Source organism: Nomascus leucogenys, chromosome 2 (assembly GCF_006542625.1).
Source record: "Nomascus leucogenys isolate Asia chromosome 2, Asia_NLE_v1, whole genome shotgun sequence".
Taxonomy (NCBI): domain Eukaryota; kingdom Metazoa; phylum Chordata; class Mammalia; order Primates; family Hylobatidae; genus Nomascus; species Nomascus leucogenys.
Genome location: NC_044382.1, coordinates 121,488,242 through 121,501,737, shown reverse-complemented (window position 1 = coordinate 121,501,737; position 13,496 = coordinate 121,488,242). Strand labels below are relative to the sequence as shown.

Sequence of the window (13,496 nt, the reverse complement as noted above, 5' to 3'; positions counted from 1 at the left end):
TGAGATTTTAGAAGTGAAATAAAAAGATGTGAAGTGAATGATTGAGCTACTGTAACATTTTAGTTTTCCTCACATGGCTTAAGACATAATAATACCAGACTCTGGGAAATGTACAAACTGTACATAAGAGCAGAGGAGAGACCTGAGTCTACACAGGATGACTATAATCAAATTAACAGTCTAGTATTCACTAAAGAAATATCAGGAAGACAGCTAAGGATAATACTTAAATACTTAAAATGCATCATAAATATTTTAAAGTCACTGTTTTCAGAATTTAAATTCCTTAACTTTCAAGTAAGATTTCTAAACTCTTCAGAGTAAATATTTTTTAAAATAATGGAAAAAGAAAGAATGCCAGAAAACTGCAGATGAACAAATATCTACACTTTCAAATCCAAAAAGTTACTTTTAAAAATGGAGATCAATTATTTTTCAAAAAATCAATAATGAGGGCCAAGCACAGTGGCTCATGTCTGTAATCCCAGCACTTTGGGAGGCAAAGGTGGGCAGGTCACTTGAGCCCAGAAGTTCGAAACGAGCCTGGCCAGCTCTTCAACAAAAGAAGAGAAACAGGTTTTGCAGAAGAGATGAAGTATTCAGTCTGGGGCATATTAGAAATATCTAAATTCAAAGCTCTGGAGGCTGAGGTGGGAGAATCACCTGAGCCCAGAAGTCAAGGCTGCAGTGAGCCACAATCGCACCACTGCACTCCAGCCTGGGTGACAAAATGAGACTCTGTTTCAAAACAAAACAAAAAAGAATAATGAGCTTTAAAAACTAAATCAATAGGAGCCAACATACATTTACAAAGAGGAAAAAAAAAGTCAAAAAATCCCCACTTATTTTTTAAGAAGTTAGACTAGAAGATGTGTAGGATTGTAACTGCTTGAACAACCACACCCAAATATTGACCTAAAGTCCCTTGTGGCGTATCACATGCTTGGTAATTGACCCGGGCACCTCAAATTAACAAACAGAGAAAGCTTATTAATGTAATAGATAACAATTAGAATTTTTTTAAAAAATTGTTAAGCAGAAACAATGGGCCAAATCTAACTTTAAGATAAAATTTATAATGAATAAACAGAATGTCTCAAGCTCAAAAAAATTCAAAACAAGTACATGATGATTAAATAATTTAATTTAATAAAATCATAAGTTAAAAAAAGAACTAAAAATTTCAAAAACAATATGAATCAATAAGACAATGGGGTTGGCTGAATTAATATCAGTAAAGAGTAGAAGGTTTTAGGCTAAGATGGTTACTAAGAGATTAACACTCAGAACTGGATACCATGCTTTTTAAAAGGGATAAAATAGAACACATCCAGCGAAGGCGGACCAGGGAAGGAGAGGACCAGATATCATGTTATATTAAAGAACAGTTGAAGTAATAGGTACAGTCAGCCCAAAAAAACAAAAAATTTAAAGGAAAAAGAATAATCATCTTCATATACCTAGAAGTCTGTCAGGCATAAATACATATGATAACTCCAGAAGCAGAAAAAGGGAGATGCTATGTAGTTAGATTTCACATCAACATACTAAAAAGTTAACTACTGAAACAATTCAAATTCAAAAGAAAGGTAATGAACTTCCCGTCACTAAACATCTTCCAACAGATTATCATATGGTAAAGATGCTTAAAAGTAATATCATTATTTGACTGGGTGTGGTGGCTCACGCCTGTAATTCTAGCACTTTGGGAGGCTAAGGCAGGTGGGTCACAAGGTCAAGAGATTGAGACCATCCTGGCCAACACGGTGAAACCCCATCTCTACTAAAAATACAAAAAAATTAGCTGGGCGTGATGACACACGCCTGTCGTCCCAGCTACTCAGGAGGCTGAGCCAGAAGAATCACTTGAACCTGGGAAGCGGAGGTTGCAGCGAGTCAAGATCGCACCACTGCACTCCAGCCTGGTGACAGAGCGAGACTTCATCTCAAAAGTAACAATAATAATAATAATAATATCATTATTCAACAAAGATTTTTCAGCACTTAATAAACGATGAATCTCTGGTGATACAGAGATAAGTAAAACTGACAAAGTTTCTGCATAGTTTTCATTCTAGTAGATGAAATAAGTAATGAAAAATAAAAAAACATGACAGGTAATGAAAGTACAATAAAGAGTAATAAAGCAGAGTAAGGAAATACTGTGAGAAAAGGGTATAATTTTAGTAAGGTGATCAGAAAAGACCTCTGAGAAGGCAATATGTAAGCAGAGACCTAAATAAGTAGGCATTGGGCCATGTGATTACCAGTGGAGATAGTTTTCTAGGCATAGGAAACAACAAACCAAAGTCCCAAAGAAGGGAATGTGTTGGCATACATGAAGAATATCAAGGAGACAAGTGTGTCTAGGCACAGTGAACAAGGAGGCAAGTGGCAGAAAATAAGATCAAGGAGGCAGCCAGAGGCCTAATCATGGAAAGGACTTTGATTTTTATCCACAGTGTAATTGGAAGCCTGGGAGAGTTGAGAACAGGCAAGTGGAATGATCCAATTTCCTTTATGAAAGGATCAATCTTATTTTTCTGTGGAGAACAGACTGCAGTAACATAAAAACAGAAATGGTTAATGGGCTACTGCAATAGTCCAGAAGAGAGGCTAGCTTGGACTAGGCAAGTGAAATGTACAGTAGGGGGAGTGAAATGTACAGTAAAGGAAATGAAAAGTGGTCATATTCACGATTTATTTTAGAATGCAAAGTAAGCAGGATTTGCTAATGAATTATATGTGCAATGTGACAGCAGACTTTCTATATGCTCTGCTGCCTTAGCAACTAGGTGAATGATAGTGACCATTTACTGAAAAGGGAAACACAAGAAAAGTGCAGGTTGAGAGGAAGGTACGTAGGGAGGGGATCAGAAGTTGTTTAAGGCATATCCAATTTTATTCACCTAAGAGACATCCAACTGGAGATAACAAGTGATAAGGTATATTTAAATCAGGGGGTAGGTGAGGTCTGGAGACATAAAGTTAGGGGCCATTTAAAATAGATATTTAAAGCAATGACTATTTGAGATCCACTTAAGGAGTAAGTATACATAGAATTAAGGTCTTAAGGATTGAGACCTAGCAGATTTCATATTTGCAGATTAGAAAAAATGAAAAAGATCTTGCCAAGAAAACCAAGAAGTTAGAGCCAGAGAAATAAGAAGAAAATAAGCCAAGAATGAAATACTGGAAGTTAACTGAGTAAAATATTTCAAGAAGAAAGTAATCAATTCGGGTTTAGGTGAAAGAATAAATACTTGACATCTAAATCCCTTCCAAGGAAGGGAAAAACAAGAGCATATACACAACACATACACATAACAGCGTTTTTGCACATGATTGTCATATAATCACATAGCTCTTCAAACTGCAATGGAGATATTAGCTTAAGAATCTGATTTAACACAATATTTATTTCTACTATGCTATGCTAGTAATAAGATCCTGATTTGTGCATTTGAAATAAAATAAATACTCCTAAAAAATAAAATTTTTGGTTGTGCAATTATTGGTAGTACATAGGTTTGAATTAAACTATACTTCCACCATAAATAACTGCAAGGGTAATTTTGTAAAATTAAAATAAACTTACCACTAACATTTTCAGTTAAAATGAGATGAAAGACCTGAGCAAAGGCATCAATATCTTTATGTAGCCATATATCAGAAAGACAAGCATCCATTTCCTTTATTAACCATGGTTCAAGGCAATTCACATCTTTTTCAGTCTACAAAAAACAGTAAAAATCATAAATTATCATAAATTACCTAATAATGTAACATTTGCTTGCAAAGAACATAAGATGGCCACAATGGCCATAAGGCTACTAATCCTGATATTACAGCAAAGGCTTTGACATAAAAAAATTTCTCCTTTCATCACAAACATTATCACTCACAATACGGTATCTAGTCCTTATACTCAACTTTTATCTGAGAATGAGTTTCTCAACAAAGGACTATGATCCAGTCACAATGTTAATTGTGCTTCCAATATGATGTTGTTAAATGCACATACAGATCAGTAGTTCTCTCTCCCAACTGCACATCAAGGGAAGTTATCACCTGGAGCTTTTTAATACTGATGCCAGGTCCCACCCCAGAGCAAGTGCATCAGAATCTCTCGTTGCTAAGGTGCCAGATTCCATAGGGCTTTAAAAGCCCCTCAGGTGACAGAATGTACAGCCAGTCTTAAGAACCACAAATATACATGGTCAAAATGCTGTTCCATGACCCAAATAAGTCTATACTATATGTTTTTATATATAGCATGTGTTATAATCCTATAAACGTATAAGATACATATCATAATATACATAGTATATTTAGTGTGCATATCTATAAAGATGTTAAATAACAATTTTTATTACCAATTTTTAAATATTCTCTAAAAGTATTTTTAAAAACTCATGTACAGTTCATTTGGATACATTACAACTTTAAACACTGGTAGAAAACTGCAAGCATATCTGCATTACATACTATCACATGCTCAAGAAAAGGGTAAATTATTTTTTTAAAGAGTAGACAGTTGCTCTGAAAAACTGGTTGTAGTCTGAAATAAACCAAGAGAATTACCATTCAACTATGCAGTAAAAAATTACAATCTCTTCGCTGGGCACGGCGGCTCATTCCTGTAATCCCAGCACTTTGGGAGGCTGAGGTGGGTGGATCATGAGATCAGGAGATCAAGACCATCCTGGCTAACGCAGTGAAACCCTGTCTCTACTAAAAATACAAAAAATTAGCGGGACACAGTGGCGGGCGCCTGTAGTCCCAGCTACTCGGGAGGCTGAGGCAGGAGAACAGCGTGAACCCGGAAGGCGGAGCTTGCAGTGAGCCGAGATCACGCCACTGCACTCCAGCCTGGGCCACAGAGCGAGACTCCACCTCATAAAAAAAAAAAAAAATTTTAAGCTCATAAAATGTTCTTTAACCTACACAATTTTCACACAAAATATCAGTGGGAAACCAGGGAGTTCATACCAGCTGACTGAAGACAGCATCACCACCATCATCCAGGAAGTCATACTCATCAGTCACATTTAGAACAGTTCTCTGCCTCTGAGATTCAGGCTTCAAACTATTTTCTTGAGCTGAGTACCATTCTGTAAGTGTGGTTTGTTGTTTCTCTTCTAAATTAATTACCAAAGAAAGAATATGTAGACAAATCATTTCCTTTTTGAAATGTATTCCTTTGTTTAAATAAATTATATGAATCTGGTATCTCTTAAAAGTTGGTCTTATTCTCTAGTTACTTTTAAAAAGTATATTAAGAATACACAATATAAAATGTGTTATGCTGAAACATAAAGACACATGAAACTGCTTGAAAACTTCATTGATACGGTTAGGCTTTATGTCTCCACCCAAATCTCATCTTGAATTATAATCCCCAGTTGTTGAGGGAAAGACCAGGTGGGAGGGGATTGGATCACAGGGGCAGTTTCCCCCATGCTGTTCTCAGGATAGTGAGTGAGTTCTCACGAGATCTGATGGTTTTATAAGCATCTGGCATTTCCCTTGCTTGCACTTCTCTCTCTTGCTGCCATGTAAAGAAGGTCCTTGCTTCCCCTTTGCCTTCCATCATGACTAAGTTTCCTGAGGCCTCCCCAGCCATGCAGAACTGTGAGTCAATTAAACTTCTTTTCTTTATAAATTACCAAGTCTCAGGTAGTATCTTTACAGCATTGTGAAAACGGGCTAATACATTCATGTATTCATCTGTTAATAATAGATGTAGATTGATAATAGATATAAACTTATAAGTCCTACTAATAAGTTTACTTCTAAGTAAGTCCAGAATTAAGAGTATTTTTATCCATGTTAAATCTATTGTTTAAATAAATGACCAATATTCATACAGCACTTTGTAGAAAACCATTTGTTGAAGTTCTAGAACCATGCTAGTTTTTTGCGATACAATCATATATAATTTTCATCTTCAAATGTTTCAGCTGGACATGGTGGCTCATGCCTGTAATTCCACTTTAAGAGGCTGAGGCAAGAGGATCGCTTGAGGCCAGGAGTTCAAGACCAGCCTGGGCAGTATAACAAGACTGCGTCTCTACAAAATATTTAAAAAATTAGTTGGGCACAGTGGTCTACATCTCAAGAGGCTGAGGTGGGAGGATCCCTTGAGACCAGGAGGTCGAGGCTGCAGTGAGCCATGATTGCACCACTGCACTCCAGCCTGAGTGATAGAACAAGACCCTGTCTCTAAAAATTTTTTTTTTTTTTTTTAAGTTTCAAGATCTAGCAGTTTTACAACTTACATATCAGTAATTCAGTGCTGCCCAGTGAAATCAGCATTGCTGATTACATGTTTCAAGGGGAGAATCCAAAGGAGTTCAGATTTTTGTCCAAGGGCATACAGAATAAACAAGGTATCAAAGCTTGAAGCCAAGTCTTCTATGATGAATAATGAAGTTAAAATTAAGAAAAAGAAATCTGAACCCTAATTCAAAAGTTGAAATATAAGTCATTACAAGAGATATATTAACAGGTAAATAATGCTAAATTCAAAGTATCAATGAAATCCTGTAACATCATCAAGATTTGGAAAACTCAACATTTTTATCAAAGTTGAGTTTGTTATTACTCACATACTACTTTTTTCGCTCCCTCCCATTCACTTCCCAGTCCTTCCCTGTGAGATATGCTGTGGGCAGCCAGCCTATACTCTTCTATCTCCTTAAAAGGTGGCTGAATCTTTGGATACAGACACCTCCTCAACTCTGGCACCCACTTTCAGTTTCTCTCCATAGATTATAACTTCTGGACACAAACCGGAAAGCAAAGGTATACTTGGGACAATATTCCAATACAATGTTACACAATTATATACAAGAGAAAAACACTTTCAAGTGTCCTTGTACTTTCACAATGTAAGGGTGGAGTCAAAGTCATTATCAATAGTAATTTCTTTTATATTTCTTTTATTAAAAAATTTACCTTGCTGTTTTTCCTTTTTGTATTTTAACATTTCTTTGTTTGTATATCCAGTTGTTCTTAAAATATCTTCCAGAAACATTTCTTTTACTTCAAATGGTCTTCCCTGTACTAAATAATAAAAAAAAAATTAAATACTCAACATGCATCTTAGAGAAAATTCACATAAAAACATGAAAATCCGAAGTTAATGAATCTGAGTATAATATCCAAAAGCAATTTCACAGTTCAAGTGACTCTTATAATATTGTCCTTTAACCATAACTTTGACTTACAAACAACTATTAGACAACTGTTCATGTGCTTGGGTTTTTTCCTCTAGTGTTTACTACCTACTTATCATGTGTCTGGCATCGATATCATTTGTATTATAAGCAGAAATGGTAAGAGGAAACAGAGCTATTTCCTGTTCCCTGGAGGCAAGCTAGCAGAAGAGACAGAAATTAATCCAAAAATCCAGAATATGAAGGTAAATATAGAGTTGTGAAAAGTCCTGAGATACAAGACATCATGACAGTATATAACGGGGGATTTGACCGCATCAAGAAAACTATACTCACTAAGAAATTGAGAAACAAGATAAACAAAATAACAAAGCCATATGAAAAGAATAAAAAGTGTATAATGATGATGAAAAACAGCATGTGCAAAGTCCCTGTGCTAGAAAGGAGTTTCAAGGACCTAAAGGTGTTTCAAGGAACTAAAAGGCCAACTTACATGAAAAATGGTGGGAGTGGGCGAATGGAGAAGGATATTGTTCAAGATGAGGTAAGAGGAAAAGATAAGACTTACTAAGGGTTTATGTCTTTATCCTGAGGTAAAAGTCATTCAAAGATTTAAGTTCAGGAAAGTGCTCGACATCATCAGAATTCTACTTCAGAGAAGACCACTCTGACTGCAATAATGGAGAATGGATTTAAAAGACAGCAGAATGCTACGTCAAACCAAGTAGCAGCTACTGCAATAGTTCAGGTTAACCTGAATGAGATTAATAACAGTGAAAACCAAAAAGAAGCAGACAATTTCTAGAGCTAGTCAGGAGGTAAAATCCGTAGAACTCAGCATTATATTGGATATGTAAAAAAAATAAGAAAGTGTCAAATATAGTCCTTGGATGTCTGGCTTGCAAATCTGAATGATAATGTCATTCTCCGAGGTAACAAAGAAAGCTGAAAAGAACAGGTTTGCTGGTAGGAAATGGGGTTTGGTTTTAGGCATGTAAAATGAGAAACAAGCTTTCAATTAGCATAGGTACAGATCTGATGTCCCTGATCACCCAAGATTATTACAAGGAGTTAAGAACTTATAGGTTTGTGATTCAGGTGATTAGGTCAATAGTAGTATGATTAACTAAGACAGGTAACATAAGAAGAGAAAAGGGTTTTGCAGAAGAGATGAAGTATTCAGTTTGGGGCATATTAGAAGTATCTAAATCCAAAGCTCTGGAGAACAACTGAAAATAAAGATTCAGAAGTCATCAGTATAAAACAAAAAACAGAAGCCCAGAGCATGAATGAGAGCCTCCAGGGAAACTATGCATCTCCAAAACCTAGTAGACTATAGCATGGGGCAGGAAATGAGGATGGGAGCAGTGGGAAAGGAAGGAAGGAGGTCAGAACAAACAGAAAAAAAAAAGGAAATGGATCAAGGGAATAATTCTAGAGAAAACCACTATTTAAGCACCACGTACAAGAAGAGAAGCCCACAGGGGACACTGAGAAAGCATGGCATATAACGAAGAATGTGGTTCAGAAGCAGCAATGTTATCAAACAGATTACAGCATCTGAGCATTACACAAAAAAAAAAAAATAGAGAGAGAGCCAACAATAAAAGATACCACAGAAAAGTTAAGATTTTTGCCTAAAATTTGAGTATCAGATTGGCAATTAGGTTAATGTCAAACGACACTGGTAAAAATTCAAACAAATAACCCTATACACTTCAGAAATGTAAATCATTTCAGCCTTTTGAAAAGTAAAATGGCGAAAGCTGTTAAAATTAAAAATAGATATACTCTTATTTAGCAAATTCACTTTCAGAAATCTATCCCTAGAAATCCAGTACATCAGGATATACGTAAAAGGATGTTCATTATAACATTGTTGGCAGTGGCGAGGCGACGGATCTAGAACCAACTTGAATATCCACAAATAAAGAAATGGTTAAATAAATACAGTACATCAATATTATGAAATACTTTACTATGCAGCTGCTTAAAATAAAGAACTAGGTCCAGGGTTACTAAACTGGAAAACTGTTCATGATAAAGCAAATTGCAAATAATGTATTAGCCATGTGCTCATTTTTATAAAACCAATTTTTGTAAACGTTATAAATGCGTATATATTTGCATACATTTTTGTGAGCATGAAGAACGAATACATATAAAACACTGTCAACATCCATAAATCATAAATCCATAAAACCAATTTTTGTAAATATTATAAATATGTATATATTTGCATACATTTGTGTTCTTACATTAAGTAAGAACGAATATATATAACACTGTTAACATCCATAAATCAGAAAAGTAGGACATAGAACAAGGATAGGGGCGATTGTGAACTTTTTCTCTATATATTTTTGTATCATTTCATCGAAGTAAACAGAACTTTTGTATTTTTATTTATTTATTTTTCGAGACGGAGTCTTGCTCTGTCACCCAGGCTGGAGTACAGTGGCACAATCTCGGCTCACTGCAAGCTCCACCTCCTGGGTTCACGCCATTCTCCTGCGTCAGCCTCGTGAGTGGCTGGGACTACAGGTGCCTGCCACCACGCCCGGCTAATTTTTTGTATTTTTAGTAGAGATGGGGTTTCACTGTGTTAGCCAGGATGGTCTCGATCTCCTGACCTCGTGATCCACCTGCCTTGGCCTCCCAAAGTGCTGGGATTACAGGCGTGAGCCACCATGCCCGGCCTAACTTTTGTATTTTTTGAAGACGAATTTATCATTTTTTTAAAGACTGGTGGCAAAATCAGTTTTTAATAAAGGACAAGGGCAAAAGTTGTTTTAGCATTTTCAGAAGTGAATGTGAAGTAAAACATGGGAGTATAGACTACTTTTCAAAGATATCTACCAATAAAGGGAAATAGTTACAGGACAATTTAAAAGGGAACACAAAGTGAAAATAAAGCATATTTCCTTTTAAGGTAAGAGAATTAGGCTCACTACACAATACCAAAGAGCTGTTGATAGAAAAGGAGAAGTTGAAAACAGAAAGAAGTGACAATTAAGCCTATTTCAGGGGGAACGGTATTAGATGGCCTCTACTTCAGAACATTCCCCAGTTTCTGTCAGGATAAATAATGTCCAAAAGTGTTCTTTCATAAAAATTATAGAAGAAATCTGACAATTTAACTTACTATATATCACTGGACAACTTCCAAAATATCTTATAAAGAGATTTACATCCAAGGCAGCACTAGAAAGAATTAGTTTCAAAGTTGGGTGCTTTTGCAACAAATCTCTTAACTTTGTAAGTAAAAAATCACTAAATCGATCCCTTTCATGCACTTCATCCTGTAGTAAACAGAAATAAAACCATGGAACAGTTAAAACATTATTGATGACTAAGTCTTTAAAACAATGGCACCACTGGGTTTTACACTAGTTCAAATTAAATGTGGACAAGACCAATTAATATTCATGAAAATTTTGTATTACAGGAATTTCAGAAATAATTAGACATTAACAATGAAATGTAGATGACAAAGTAAAGTTGTCCCTTGGCATCTGTGGGTGAATGGTTCCAGGGCCTTCCCCCATGCCAAAATTCATGGATGCTCAAGTCCCTGATTAAAAAAAATGGATAGTATTTGCAAATATCCTATGCAAATCCTTCCATATACTTTAAATCACCTCTAGACTACCTATATTACCTAGTACAGTGTAATGCTAGATAAATAGTTACACTATATTCTTTAGGGAATAACGACAAGTCTGTACATGTTCAATACAGACACAATATTTTCTTAAATGTTTTCAACCTGCAGTTGTTTGAATCCATAGTCATGGAACCCACAGATACAGAGAGCTGTCTATATTGCCCTTTTTTCCCACAGAATATAAAACTACAAAAAATTATAAGTAAAGTCCAATTTAATGTGCTTTTAATACATAAAAAATCTATTTAAATATGTTTCTTTTAGCATCAGACCTTATGAAGTGCATCCTTTGGTTTGGGTAAGTTTCTAAAAGCTGCTTATTCCAAGCTTATAAAACTTAATCTAATTTTTTTTTGACACAAACTAGATAAAAGCTTAGAATTCCTTAACAAACAGGTAAACTCATCAACTTAGTTCATCAGGAGTTAGTTAATTTAGCGGCTTAATCATGGAGTTTATTAGTATATCCCTATCATTGGGAAATATATGATATTAAGGAAGGGATCAAATGACCAAATATAGAGATAAAAGAAAACTCTCTTTTCTGAGAACTCTAAGTGCATGCATCATTTTCATATATGAAAAGCACATTTTTTAAAACTACCTGCTTATTTTATTTTCCCTCAATAAAGCCTTATGGTTTTATTATTTTTGTAATACAAAATATTTCTAATAATTATAGACAAAAAAGAACTTGATCATCACAGCCTGTTCAAAAGAATAAGTTGGTTCTCTTTTCTACCCTATTCCAAAAATGTAATTATGTATTTAAATTTTTTGAGACTATCCTGAAACGGCATATGTATTTAAATTTTAAGCAATCTGAGTTACATATGACAAATTCAGCAATATTCTTACCACGATAACATGTGTCACAGTCGACAACGTACTATCTCCTGCCATCAATGTACGAAGCAATACCCCATTAGTACAAAATGTCAGAAGTGTCTTTGGAGAAACCCTTTTAAAAAAAAGCAAAATAAAATGCACAATTGCAAGTCTTTCATGTAACTAAAATATAATCACATTAAATGCTGGCCTCGTACACATTTTAATAAATATTACTAATATAATAGTGTACTGGTATGTACAGTTTATTAGTAAAGCTATGTGGTTTTGCAGTTATGTGAAACTGCCTGACAACAGCCTTTTATATTAAGTGACATATTTTGTTAAAGAACCTAAGCTGCTCTAAAAACAAAACAAAACCTTAAGTACTTTTTGCTTGCGGATAAAGTATGTTGCAAATGGAATCAGATTTTTTAATCACCACTGAGAATAAAAAAAGTACTACTTGTCAAGAAGGCATTACTAATACTACATATACTGAGTAACCCTTATCCAAAATGCTTGAGACAGAAAGGGTTTTAGGTTTCAGATTTTTCCAGATTTTAGAATACCTCCAGTTGAGCATCCCAAATCTGAAAATCATAAATCCAAAATGCTCTAACGAGCATTTCCTTTGAGTGTCATGTTGGCACTCAAAAAGTTTTAGATTTTTTAGCATCTTGGATTTCAGATTTTTGGATTTAAGATGCTCAATTTATACTACTATTGATAATAAATTCACTAACAGTTACTGAGTGTTCACTATAAACTTCACATCAAACCTGTACTCTAGATGCTTTTCTTTGACTCATTTTATAGATGAGGACACTGAGGCTCAAAGAGGTAAAATAACTATGATCACGAAACAACGAAACGGAATTTTTTTTTTTGAGACAGAGTTTCGCTCTTGTTGCCCAGGCTGGAGTGCGATGGCGCAATCTCAGCTCACCACAACCTCCACCTTCTGGGTTCAAACGATTCTCCTGCCTCAGCCTCCCGAGTAGCTGGTATTACAGGCATGCACCACCAAGCCCGGATAATTTTGTATTTTTTTTTTCTTAGTAGAGACAGGGTTTCTCCATGTTGGTCAGGCTGGTCTCGAACTCCTGACCTCAGGTGATCCACCTGCCTTGGCCTCCCAAAGTACTGGGATTACAGGCGTGAGCGATCGCGTCCTGCCTGAAATGGAATTTTTATCTATGGTTCAAAGTCTTTTTCAAACTCCTCATTCAATACTTCTCTAGATTTAGACAACTTCAATATCCTGATGTAGACTCACTTGGAGCAAAATGATCATCTAACTTTTCAACTAACACAACCTCTATTTTTAGTGAAATATACATAGTCTTTTTTAAGCATGATAAAAGAGAAGATACATGAGAACTGTTTTTACCTGCTTTCTAATCGGATCTGATAACCAATTGTTTGACCAATCCTTTCCCTTCTCTCTGCAGCAACTCTTTCAGCCACAGCAATAGCTGCCAATCGTCTTGGTTGAGTACAAAATATACGGCAGGGGATACCATTTTTAAAGCAATCATCTAAAAGGAACTGAGGAATCTGAAACAAAAGTTTTAAAATACTGTAAGATGACATGATCACATACTACAAAAAAATCTAAGTGAATCAACTGAAAAACCATTAAAGAAGTTCTATAACAAGTCCAAATATAATCATAAAATCAACAACATTCATGTAACTAGTAATCAGCTAAAAAATGTAATTTGAAAAGATCTTGCTCACAATAGAAACTAAAGCTAAAATATCTAAAATCAAAGATATCCAGGAATATTTAAGGTTTACATGAAGATTATAAAATG

General features: G+C 35.2%; 1 protein-coding gene across 4 annotated transcripts in view; it reads right to left on the bottom strand.

Moving 5' to 3' along the window:
- Positions 1-13,496, bottom strand: part of YTHDC2 (YTH domain containing 2) — an 80,785-nt gene that overhangs the window by 48,162 nt on the left and 19,127 nt on the right. For all 4 annotated transcript variants that reach the window (XM_030817782.1, XM_003259840.2, XM_030817788.1 and 1 more), the window contains 6 exons: positions 13,070-13,236; positions 11,707-11,809; positions 10,327-10,483; positions 6,961-7,068; positions 4,993-5,141; positions 3,599-3,734 (listed from right to left, as the gene is read on the bottom strand). In XM_030817782.1, coding sequence (XP_030673642.1) covers positions 3,599-3,734; positions 4,993-5,141; positions 6,961-7,068; positions 10,327-10,483; positions 11,707-11,809; positions 13,070-13,236 — 820 coding nt within the window. The remainder of the gene's footprint in view (positions 1-3,598; positions 3,735-4,992; positions 5,142-6,960; positions 7,069-10,326; positions 10,484-11,706; positions 11,810-13,069; positions 13,237-13,496) is intronic.